A 12,960-nucleotide genomic window follows, 5' to 3' on the forward strand; every position below is an offset into this window, starting at 1 on the left:
TAACACATCTATTTTACTTTTTAGGAGGGGCCCAAGACCCATAACTTCTGTGTAGTTAACCTCGCACAATTAATTCCTCATGAGTGTGTACTTTAAAAAAGAGTTAAGAGGAACTGTTGTCCAAAGTGTTTCAGGCTGATAATACACTGATATCAAGCCCTTATAGATTTTTGGTGACATGCCATTTTTTCTAAGCAATGAAATTATTTCAAAATAAAACCAATTGTTATGCTTGCTTCATTGCAAAAGTAATACAGACATTACTGCAGTCTTTCTCTAAGGCTTATGCATTTAGAAGACTGTCATTTCAAACACATCTTTTCTGTTTCATTTTGTTAGAATCCACAGAACTGCAAAAAAGCAAACATTTGTTCTAGACTTTTTGAAATATCTCTTCAAAATTGGTTTATTTAAATGCTATGAAAACTCCTCCATCCCCCAGAAAGAAATGTACTAAACACTGTCAGACAGTGTAATAAGTATTTTATTGCATTTTATAATGCCATTGTCAATAATTAGTACAGATTACATGCAACTAGAACTACTGTACAGATTTTTATTTTTTATTGTCTGCATGAACAGACACAAGGAGATTCAGGTTACAAATACACAGATATATGTGTTTTTTTATACACCATGAAGAAAAATGGCAGTGACTTGCAGAAAAACAGGGTACCCGGGTGACAAGAATGTGGAGGGTGCATACATTGTTTTTTCCATATCACCTTAAAATGCCCACTTTTTCTCACCTGGGTCTCACATAAAAATATATTAAAGAAAAAGAAAAACTAAACTGTTACAGGAAGTCACTGCAGAAAATGATCACACATCTCTTAAAATACAATGAACAAAATTCTGGAAGTGGTAGTTTCGTTTTGTTGGCCTAAAGTTTCACACTGGCAATACGAGAGCTGCCTCCCAAGCAAAGTCACAAGGGAAGTCATTGTACAAGGCAAGATGGCTTCCCCAATATGTCACAGGGCCTCACCAGCAAGTTTAATAGTGTGTTTAATGGAATGCACAGATGCAGTGAAGAACGCTAAAATAAAACAATCTCAAGATTTAGCAACACTTTATAATGAGTAACATGTACGTCAGTACTAGATTTATACTGTTTAATGGATTTACAAAACCTGTCCTCTAACTGACTCCTGACATCATGAAACCCATTGAAAAATAATGAACATATCAGGAAAATACTACAGTTTTATAGCACCTTACCTACTAAATCACCTAGATTAAAAAGCGCTCTTCTGTCTTGGGTGCCGCACAGTACCACGTAGAACCACATATCGTATTGTGGAGTTTGAGTAAAACATCCTGTTCTTTACAAACTGGAGGGCTACAAAATTGATCTACAACAACCTCTTTGGCAGCTGAAGAAGAGTTCCAACGTACAGTATCTGATTACCAAAAGCCTGGATTCCTGCTTCAGTGTGCCACTGTGAAAAGCGCATACCCGGAAAACTGTAACAGAGAAAGTCAAGTTCCTAGTAACATCAGGCTAAGGCCTCCCCCCTCATTTCCTTCTGTGATGGAGATCAACTGTTTGACTTCTGAAGCTGAAGCTGGATGTCTTCCCATCCACCTCTCCCGTCTCTGCCAGTGGAGCAGAAGTCCATTTGGCTACCACATGTGAACGAAACGGCAGGAGTGCAAAAGTGTTTTGTGACGTCAAGACTGCCACACAAAATACACTTTTGTCAGAAATTGACTAGGCAACATTTATAAGTTCACGGGGAAAAAAAAGGGTCGTGCAATTTTGTCTTTTCAAAAGAGAAATGTCGACTCCCGCCCTGCCCTCCTCAATCAACCGGTTCATGGTTGCTCCCAAGCTCATGAGTGAATTTTGAAAGATCTCCATACCTTATAGGAGTTAGAAGGAAGGAAGGCATGCCTGAAAGGAGAATTGGAATTCTATCTTCAGTCACAATTCAGTACAAGGCTGAAAAAGCTTGTTGAGGACAAAATTGTGGTTTTATATATTGTCAGATACAGTGGCTCTGCAGCTCAGAGACCCCACAACACTCCGAAACTACCACTGGATACTGAAACACAGTCTTGCAGGTAATGGCTAGATACAGGAATGACTTGGTTTAAAGGGAGGTTTTTTACATATTGGCACCTAAAAGGACCAATTAAAATACCTTACAGCTGCTCTTTCTTAACATCAAGAGAGGGCTACATATTTTCTTCAATTTTTTCTTTTTTTTTGAGGTTTTGGTCCTGTCTTTGAGAAAAGTCCTTCTGAGGTATCAATACACAATTAATTCAACTTTTTTGTTTACTTTTTTCTTTCCTTAAAAATGCATAAATGCAGTACAGAGACAAAAAGTATCAAAATAGACCCTAGCTAAGATAAATATACAAACAGGTGTTACCTAAACCACTTATCTAACTTTTATTTTTTAAAGATAATACACTTAAAAAAAAAATCATCGTCCCAGACGTTTTATGAAAAACAAAACCAAAAAAAAACTATTTATCCATTATACCTGCTGCACTTAATATGATAAATACATACACTTTAGCATAAGCAATACAGTATAGGAAAAACTGAGCTCAAAGCTTTACAATATCTAAACAGGTGCAGAAAATTAAAACAGTAAAACAAAAAAATTATGTAGAAGAAGCTCTTGAGAGCTAAGCCAAGCCATAATATACAATAAAACACCAAGAATTTTGTAAAGTAACTTAAGTGTAATGAGTGTTTGCTAACTCCATCAAAGGATGTCAGTTAATTCTACATCTTAGAAAACATACAGGTGTACCTTAAAGCACAAATTGAAGTTCATTTTTGCAAATGCAGCAGTTTCCTTTCGAGTAGTGTGTGCAGGTTTGAGTCACGTCCATTAAAACTTAAAACTCTTTTAAGATGTAGATTTGTCCCCCTCCCACCCAACACGAGCACGGTGGGCTGTGAGCTCTGCTTTACTCTTTGGATATCTTATTTCGTTCTGTAAAGACAATGTCCCTCTCCACTGCTGCACTGGAGAAAAGGTTGGGCACAACTGAGCAGACAAGTCGCCACTCACGTCCCACTCAGTGTATAAGTCTATAAAGTCCACTCACATTATCTGTGCTGGCAAGCAAAAAAAGCAATCTTTCAGTGATCTCTGAAAAATTCCCCACAACATGATCCAATATGCAGAAACACCTCTTGAGTCTCAGGCTCTGGGAGTTTACACTGGTGCAATCATGGTTAATAGATCAGCTTGGGAAGGAAATTTAAAGCTATGCTGCGACCCCTCAATGCCAGACAGCTTTGTTAGCAATGGCAATCGTAATACTCGCCATTCACTACAAGCACTGCTTACAATAAGATGTAGCTTTGCATGTGGAAAAGAGCCACAAGAGATTCAAGGGGTTGACTCTCCAGCTTCAAAAACATTAAAACACTTTTCTCATCTCAACTTAATAATCTGACATTATTCTTAGGCATGAAAAAATACAACATTAGAGAAAAAAGGAACAGGGAGGAATTATGATATTGTCTTTTAAACTGTACATGCATTAATATGCATATATGACTGTGTGTATGGAGGTTAAATTAATTTATATATATGCATTTACAGTTTAAATCAAAGACCTCAATCATAAAATATTCATCTAAAATAGCCGGCGAGTCAAACTCCTGTAACAAGGAGCTGAGACTGTCCACATACTTGTTAAACAATGGGGTTGATGGCTCTGTTGAGCCTGCTCAGTAATTGGCTCATTTGAATTGCTCTTATTGGCTTAAAGCGAACCTGTCTTCACTGTGGCACTCTAATTAGAGAACGCAATTAAGCTTCAACATAAAGGATCCGTTTATAGAGGATATGCTAATAGATCACTTAAAGATGGTGAATATGTATTCTGAGAAGACCTTTTAAATATGTTGACCTCTTACATTTTGCTCTTTGTAGAACTCCATTTTTTTCTGCTCTTGTTTTGGAGAGGTAGTCATTTTTCACAATGAGATACAATATGGTTTTATTGTTCGTGCCAGTGAACTTTCAGTATGGATTCATTGCAAGTGTGCATTTTTGCAAAATACAAATCCCTATGCTTGCTGCATTGCAACTGTAAACTGTGTTTTGGTTTTTTTTGGAAAAAATAGGAGTAATAAAAGTTAAAGAAATAATAGTGTAGATGTGGACAGTCAGGCTCAAATATTTTGCATTTTGCTCTGAGAAAATGTTTCAAAAGAGGTAGTGCTTTTGTATCTTTTGTTATTTTTGGATTATGTCTTTAACTGAATACATGGTCAGAGGTGAACTTTCTAAAAGTAAATTCATTTTTTTAAAGATTACTTTATCGTCTGAAAAAGCACAAGGCAAACTATTGCTTTAAAACAACCTACTGAAATCAATAAAACTACAATTATTTTTCTGAACTCTACAGCAATCAGAAACTGTCTCATCCTCTGTGTAATACACAAACACTGAATTTGCTTTGGGGTTCTCTGAGCAGATTTGTATACCAGCCTCTCTGTATTTATACTGTATAAACACACACATTTGATATATGTGTAAAATGCCAGTGTACTTTCCATCTAAATATTTTTGAATAAAAAAAGAATTGTTAGGATTCTAATGCAATTTTAGAAATCATAAAATTTAAGCAATACAATTAAAAAAAACAATTGAGTAACAATTTCCACAAAATAATTTTTAATCCACTTTTTTGGTGGATTATATGGGTGAACTGCTTGCTTGCTCATTTCGAAAGAATGATGGGCTTTTCAGGTGACAGAACACATATCCCTGTGTAATAATTCCACAGATTTATTTTCTCTAGGACTGATTATAGGCATCATTTGACTTGCTCACAGGAAAACAAGGACTTTCTCCTTGAAAATGAAAAGGAACAACTGTAACCACACTTCCAGGGAATGAAAAGCCAATTGAAATATGAATTTGCAAAGCTAAGAATGTTTTGATATGAACCAGATCTTAAAGCGAAAACATACAGCTACTTTCTTTTCTATTGCTTATCTGTGAAATATGCAACAAGGTATTATCAATTTGTTTTTGGATTGCATGCTATGGTAAACGAGGTATTTTTCACTACCAAAATAAAACAGATAATTGTTTCTTAGTCATCCTGAATCTAAATACTTAACCTAGTTTGGGTCAGTCAGAGGGTGGGGACCATATTTTTTGCTTGATATGTGTCTTGCGGAACACTTGAAACATCACAGGATTTCTTTTTACGAGTTTAATTTTCATTTTGGAAACCCCTCTTATTGACAGTGGTTGTATAATTCCAAAATTGTACAGTTAGAAGAAAACAAATTCATTTATCTAATAAGCTTTTGAACCAAAACTTGTCAACCAAGACTTAAGGAAAACATTTTATTTTACAGTACAAATGTCCCTCTGTCTTTTAATTGAACCACTTTAGACATAAAAAAAACAACAATGACAAAACATACAAGTCAGCATGAAGGAAACAAGTAATATCTTGTATTCCTTTTTTGAGAAAAATGTATTATTTTAGTGTTTACAAGAAATTAAAAAAAAAAAACAGTTTCCACAGGGTATGATAAGTACAATGAATCCAATCAAAGGGAATCATGATACAAGACTTAGGCTAACAGAATGTACGAGCACGTGTGCTGTATTTCAGGACAAGTTCTCCCTCTCTGATTCAGTGAATGTGGATTTTTCTCATTTGGTATTTGCATGTTCAGTGTGCCGTGCAGGGAGAAACTGAAACATCACCGTCCACAACAACAGACTGTCCCCCTAGTCGCTACTGTCCCATCATCTTCAAGTGCCTTTAAAAGGGTTACATAAGACGGTGGAATACTTTCTCATGAGGCTTATAAAGCTTGTGTTTAAAACACTGTAGCCTGAGAAGGAAAAGGGTACAGCTCTTAATTAAGTGCTTTTGATTTCCCTTGAGGAACTGCAAGAGGTTTGTTAATACTGTTTAAAGTTTTTGGCCTTAGACCTTATCTACAGGGTATTCTTCCTTCTAGACAACTAATAATTTCAAGCTTTAAAGAAACCAAATTCTTTATCTTTTTCTTCCTTTACTTTTAAACTTTGGTTTGGAATGCTCTGTACTGTATGCATTGAAATAATAATAAAAAAAAACAATTGTATTCTTTTGGCCAGTACGTTTAGAGAGACAAAAAGGTATTTAAAAGAATTATCAAAAACAAAAAAAAAGTGTTTTTGGTTTTCTACATGTTTCTTTGGTAACCTGTAACACAAATAAAATGGGAAACAAAAAGAAAAACAGGAAAACACAACAAAAGAAAATTTGGTCTGGCACTGCAGGAAAGGTATGTTTTATGCTCACGGATGTTGCGTCCCCCTCCCAGATATAATGGTCAATTCACATCATGAATTGCAGATAGCTTTCTAATATATGTATAGAACCTTAAACTGCTACTGAGCATATTCACTATGTTGGCTGCCCACTTTAAAACTCCCTATATACTACACTTGACGCTGTTTAAGGTGAAATCTTCTAGGAATGAGGTATTGTGTGACTGAAGAAATGTATAAAAGCAACACTGTATTGTAGCTGACATTTTAAAGAAATAAAAACTAGTACTGTCCAAATTAGGGATGCAGACCTTCATGTCTGTACAGAATATCTTTCCAAACTTGGGCTAAACTGTACACCACTGCTGAGGCTTCGGATCCAGAATGCAACAATTTGTAGTTAAAATCTCCAAACTGCAACAGTACAACAGTACTTAAGTTCTGACTGCAAACGTTAGGGGTGCAACCTCAACATACAAACTTTTATATTTGGGCATCAGATTCCCAGTCCCTCGACATTAAGTGCTCTTTGGAACAAAGTACTTAAAATATCATAACCATATAATGAACAACCCCAGGGAAAAAAACCCAGAAGACGGAAAATAAAAAAAGAGACCAACTGATTTTTTTTGTTTCCTCAAACTCAGGGGATGTTATTAGGTGGGGTGGGGGTAGGCTTTGGGAGAAGTTTTCAAAAAACAATAATTGTTTACTGGAGACACCTAGTGTAGCAACTGTAAAACTGATTCCTTAAAAAAAGTGAGGAAAAATCCCTACCACGTACATTTGTTAGGAAACACCCATAGTACAGTCTTTTAATTTTGTCAAAAGTGACAGTTCCTCTGCATCCTGCGGACAGCAATCCAGCATTCCAATCCCCCGGTTGGACAGGACAGTTCATGCGACAGGCAGGATGAAGGAGGACAGTGGCGACGGTCCTTTACCTAGACGTCTTCCTTGTCTTTAGTCAAATCTCCTCACAACACAGCACTGCGACTTTTCCCATCCAGATCAGAAATCCAGGCAGAGACCAACCGGAAAGTGGGGGCCTTTGCAGAAGTGAGCAGATCGTTTCTAAATATGGGTTTAATGCTGCTCCCCCCAAAAAACAGAATAAAAAATTAGGGTTACCCTCCACCAGTCCAGTCCGACAACAAATAGCACCAACACCAGCCGTTATGGAAGTTAGCACAGACTTCTTAAAGAGTTTTTCTCCCACTGGCTGTCTGGAGCTCTCCTTTTCATGAAAAAATTGTCAGTGAACAAGGTTGTATCTCCACACAAATGCCACCTGTCTCTGCGTCTCTCAAAAAAAACTTGAATTAACACTTCACTGGGTAAACTGGTGTCTGGAAACTGACAAGTTATTTTGTTTGGAACAGATGTCTGAGGTAATGTTTTAAAAATCGTGCCACCTCCACCCATCTCCCCACAAAACAAAGCTATATTTCAGCCACAAAAAATAACAAGAAAGGTACCTCCAAAACTTGTAAAAAGTATGCGTGTGTATGTTTGTATTTGTGTATATGCCCACACATATACTCATACTGCTCGTGGGGCGGGAAAAACCTAAGACCAATAAACACTAAGACTGAAACGTGACAACTGATCCCAGGCACAAAGCCGGTGCTGCCGATGATAGGGAGCATATATCCTGTGTCGAATAAAGGTCACTGGATAAGAACCAATATTTAGCGTTGACGAGAAAAAAAGATAAAGCTGAAAAAATATAAAAACAAAAACAATAAAACAATGATGTTTTGTAAAGTCTATGAGCCTTGCATGGTGATCTGAAATGCCCCAGTACGGTGGCTGAAGTTTGTGAGCAAAAGTGAGCCCCGACCCTGTTTGTAATTTTCTGTTTTTTTTTTCTTCTACTTTACAATGTGAGGAAGAGCTGCTCCACTGACCCTCTTCTCTCAGCCCTCTACTCCAACTCTTCGGCAGGAATCTCCTCCTCCAGTTCCCGCTCGTCGCCTGGCAACGCCAGGTTCTGGGAAACTGTTGCCATGAGCGATACGGGCCTGTTGTCCTCCTCCAGCTCTGCTGGCTCCTCCTTGACATGGACCTGGTGCCTGGAGGGAATTGAGATAAAACTGAGAATCTGGGCTGAACAGAAGAAACCACTGCAGGGTAATCTAACCTGTCTGCACAACACTTTGCAATAAATGGTTTCCCACAAACATAACACCACTGTTACCGTCCTGCTGAGGGGAGAAGGGTTTGGGCTCTTACCCATCCTGCTGAGGGAGAGGGGTTTGGGCTCTTACCCACACTGCTGATGGGAGAGGGGTTTGGGCTCTTACCCACACTGCTGAGGGGAGAGGGGTTTGGGCTCTTACCCACACTGCTGAGGGGAGAGGGGTTTGGGCTCTTACCCACACTGCTGAGGGGAGAGGGGTTTGGGCTCTTACCCATCCTGCTGAGGGAGAGGGGTTCTTACCCGTACTGCTGAGGGGAGAGGCCAGGGCTGCAGCTGCCATTGCTGTTGACCTGCTCCACCGTGCTGCTGACGTCATCATGGCCCACGTGCATCATGTTCATACTGGCGCCAGTGGAGGTGTTCACCAGGGTTGGGCTGTTCAGAAGAGGCAGACTGCTCTCTGCCAGGGCCGCCTAGAGGTAGGAAATATTCATATACATCAAAGAATGAGTTAAATATCATTCCCTCTCCCCCTTTTAAAAAAATTATCATGACAAATTTGTTTTCTTTTTATACACCTTTAAGCTTTGGAACTGGTCATTGTTGATCACCTCCAAACAGAGGGTGAAGAATCCACTAGTGCTTAAATGCCCATAGAGGAATGATGCAGCTCTCACTCACAACACCGCAAAGCACACAGTTGCCTGATAAGTCAACAGGGGGCACTGTTGCACAGCAAACCAGGATACCCTGGCCGAGCGGTGGTGTGGTAGTGTTTGGAGAAATCCTGGGTGTTCCTTATTTCCCACTTTCTACATGATTTTGCTCCTCCTTCTGCTTGTAATCAAAGGGTTTCTAGGAGACCCAGCTATTGCTGCAACAGCTACCTTTAAAGGCGTTGTCAGATCTGTTAACGGTGGGCCATGCCTTAAAATGTAGAAGGTGTGTGCTTTCTGTGTAATTTTCAATCATTACAGCTTCTCCTTTGAAGTCCTATAAGTCAGGAAAACTCAACAGCACAGCAGCTGAAAGGCTCATGGCAATTCTCTCTCTGCAAATGAAGTGCAGGGATTTACTAAGGTGAAAGGTCAGTCCTAGCAGAAGCAATCTTTACAGGAATATTTTAATCCAAAAAGACACTACAGCAGAGAATTGCACACCACACTCAAAGGAGCAAACTTTACAATGTGGAACTAACACTGCAATAAAGAGAAACCTAAAGACCAGCGTCTTTACCGTCATATGGAGCTGGCTGACATGCATGAGAGCTGTCTCCCAGCGTGAGTGCTGGGCTGCTCAGCAATTGCAACTTGAACGCCAAAATGTCTAAACACATCTGGCTGAACACATTCTAACCCCAGAACATTTTGTCAGATCATAGCAGGCCTGAATCACAGCAGGTTCTCCCGATTTTGCATTTTAAGAATTTAACAACATATTAATTCAGAGAGCATTACCCCTTGCCATGTCCTATGTGTAACTCATAAAACAAAGGGGAGAAGCAGAGGAAAATTTGGAGATCAGCCACCCCAAGATTAAAGTACAATGTTTAGAAGAACATCTGGACAGATAGTTTGCTCACACCCATCACTGATACACTAAGTGCTTGAAAGTTTAATTGAGCCTGGCTATAGGTCAAGTATGTAAAGTAACTACAGTGCCAATTTAGGTACATTCGCTCTTGGAATGAATTCTAAGGGTCATGGACTGGATCTATAAGCTCTGGACTTTTGAGTTTGGTTCCATGATCCAGAGGATAACAGCATTTAACAGCTAGCTTGTAAATTATATCAGCAGCACTATTAGTTGAAACATTTGAAGTCAACAATGGTTAATCTGGTTTTCAGCACATTTACATACAACCACTAACTTTAGTTCCAGCAGCCATTGTGCTAGCAGTGTGTTCTGAGAGGAGAGAACGTGTGTGTGTTGCTGCTGAAGCCTTCTCTCCACTAGGTGTCCCCTCTTCACAGCAATAAAGCTGTTGGAATAGCCAGTGCACTCTGAGACATGTGAGGAAGCTCAGAATCAAAGAAATCCTGTTTTTCATGGTTTTTTTTTTAAAGCTTCTTTTTGGGATTACGTATCTCGACAGAATCAGGAACAATTATGCTTGAAGTTATTTGTTTCTCCTTATGCAAATTATGCAAAATAAGTTCCAACTGTAAAAAAGTTTGGTCTTGTTCTCGTAAGGTTTAGAAACCCGAGAAAATTTTCCAAACATTAATCTACGGTACTATAATACCACACAAAATGCACAGAATATATCTTACATGAGTCTGAAAACAGATTGTGCAATAGAAAATTGCTCTATATTTTCTTGATAAAGTTTATTTTGAGGAATTAAGAGGAAAAATTCAGACAAGACAGAAAATGAAAGGAAACGGGGCCGGACTGTTCTCACTTCTTTAAATAAAAGCAGACTAGAGCATTTTTATGTGCAATTCATGCCAACTCAAACCGTAATACACACAAAAATGTCAGGAGTAACCCTCAACCTATCCAGCCCAAAAGTTAAAAGTCTGTTAACTGAAAATCCTGCTTCAAAAGACCGATGTGTTATTTCACATGTTTCTGGAAGCTGGGGTGGAGCTGAATCAGTAAAATACTTCACAAACATTAGTACCTAATTGCAGCAGCTGTGTGAAAATCTTAAAAATAATAAAGTACATGCAGTGTGGTACTAAAAATTTAAAGATTGTTGGATTTACAAAAAAATAAAAAAGGAACGTGGAATTTAGTAAAGAATGTATTGGTTACATTTCCAAGGCTTTCTGGGCTATGCTATTATCTTAATTACTCAGTGAGGAATTATCATAACTATTCTTTACTGTCTACGCATTCCTCAGCTTTTCCAGTTTCCCCATTATCGTTAGATAAAAAAACACTTTGTGCCTACAGAAAACCTTAACACATGAATTAAAACTATGGAATCTAATTTCTTTTCCCTGCAACTTCTTCATTCTTGGTTAATTAATTCCCCAGTTAACCTGAAGCTCAGCCAAGCAGACACCGCCAACACGTCATGTGCTACACACCAATAAAATGTTGATATGCTTTACGTATCTCTTAGTAAACTTCCCACAATTTCATACTTCAATTTCAAATTATTCACTAATGGATCACAAAAATCCACACAATAAATATTCACAGTGCTATAAGTGCAGCTATTGTTGCTATTGATAGTGGTGATGGTATTAGAGTTCCTTTCTTTTGACTGTGTGACTCTGTAACAGAGCCTGTGATTCCCGCATGTTAAGCTCTACAGACAGCGAGGGTGAAGTATGAGCAGGAATAATGCCTTATTAATAGGTAGCTTAAGGCCTGTATTTTTTATTCATGATGGCATTTTAAAGAGGCTATAGGAAAATAAAAGGGCACATCGTCTTCACAGAGAACGCCCTTCTTGTAGCTGTCGAGTGCGGTTATTTATACGGTTTTATAAACGCCAACGCCACCTCTTTCAACGGCCAAGTTGAAAAGCCCTGCGCTGTAGAAGCAAGGAGCCACCCTTTTGTACACACGGCGCAGATGCTCCGCAGTCAAGACAGGAGGCCAAGTTCAATCGCAGCACTAAAACTGCTCGGGCACCATTGTTGACATGCAAAGTCATTTTTATTCCTTTTTTCCTACAAGTTGTCTTTTGTGTTCCTGAAGGACGCCTTTGAACTATGGCAAATGCTGCCAGTTGCAGAGGTCACAGAGCAATGCCTTACAGTCTACTGCGTACGATGAACTCCCTGATGCTCTTGAGCTCTACTGGAGCTCAAGTCATTGAGTTCCAGTAAATAATTACCTGTATTGGCAGCACAACACAAGTGTTTCTGTGTCTGTAGACTGTGAGTGGCTTGGTGGACAACAAGGGTGGTCATATCAGGTCAAACTTTCCTTAATCAACTTTGCAGCAGTGTATCTTAACAAGATGGTTTAGGGAGCTAACAGGAACAACTTTCTAAAAACGAGGAAGGCTAGGTGACAAATGCTGAAAATAAACAGTTTTTTTCTTTTATATGGATCTGTAAAAGACGGTTGATAGCAACATGGCTTCAAAGGCATGAAATTAAATTCAGCCCTAAAAAAAAAATCTTCCATTGGTATTAGTTAAAATCTGAAAGCAAAAACTAATGCCGCTGTAAAATGGATTTTCCGGGACAGACACTAATCTCATGCTCTGACCTTAATTGACAAACACTTGACGCCATAAATCATCCCAAGCTGCTTTCGAATAGGTGGTGAGGGGGGATTGTCCTGCAATGTGCTAATTACAACAGGAAATTGATATTAGTTGCCCTTGGACTGCCGATCCCAGCCCACTGAAACATCACACCAACTCCTCCACCACACTCACCTGGTAACTGGCATTCAGCGATCCATAACCAAGGCCAGAAATCATATTCTTTACTAATGTTGGGCTTCTGAAAAAATCACAAAAACACAAGATACAGAGATTGGTTACTCAATTCTGATTAGTAAAAAATAATAAAACAAATTTAAAATGCTTCAATGGCATTTAAGTTAAACAATAAGTTACTTCTGATCAAATCAAGCCACATC

General features: G+C 38.6%; 1 protein-coding gene across 11 annotated transcripts in view; it reads right to left on the minus strand.

Annotated features, from left to right (window-relative positions):
• Positions 1-466: 466 nt before the first annotated feature.
• foxp4 (forkhead box P4) overlaps positions 467-12,960 on the minus strand; it is a 136,882-nt gene continuing 124,388 nt past the window's right edge. For 10 of the 11 annotated variants that reach the window (XM_088640479.1, XM_088640481.1, XM_088640486.1 and 7 more), the window contains 3 exons: positions 12,755-12,821; positions 8,707-8,879; positions 467-8,338 (listed from right to left, as the gene is read on the minus strand). In XM_088640479.1, coding sequence (XP_088496605.1) covers positions 8,191-8,338; positions 8,707-8,879; positions 12,755-12,821 — 388 coding nt within the window. In that variant the 3' untranslated portion in view covers positions 467-8,190. The remainder of the gene's footprint in view (positions 8,339-8,706; positions 8,880-12,754; positions 12,822-12,960) is intronic. The other variant, XM_088640485.1, reaches the window with a different exon arrangement.

Source organism: Lepisosteus platostomus, chromosome 7 (genome assembly GCF_059453375.1).
Source record: "Lepisosteus platostomus isolate fLepPlt1 chromosome 7, fLepPlt1.hap1, whole genome shotgun sequence".
NCBI lineage: Eukaryota > Metazoa > Chordata > Actinopteri > Semionotiformes > Lepisosteidae > Lepisosteus > Lepisosteus platostomus.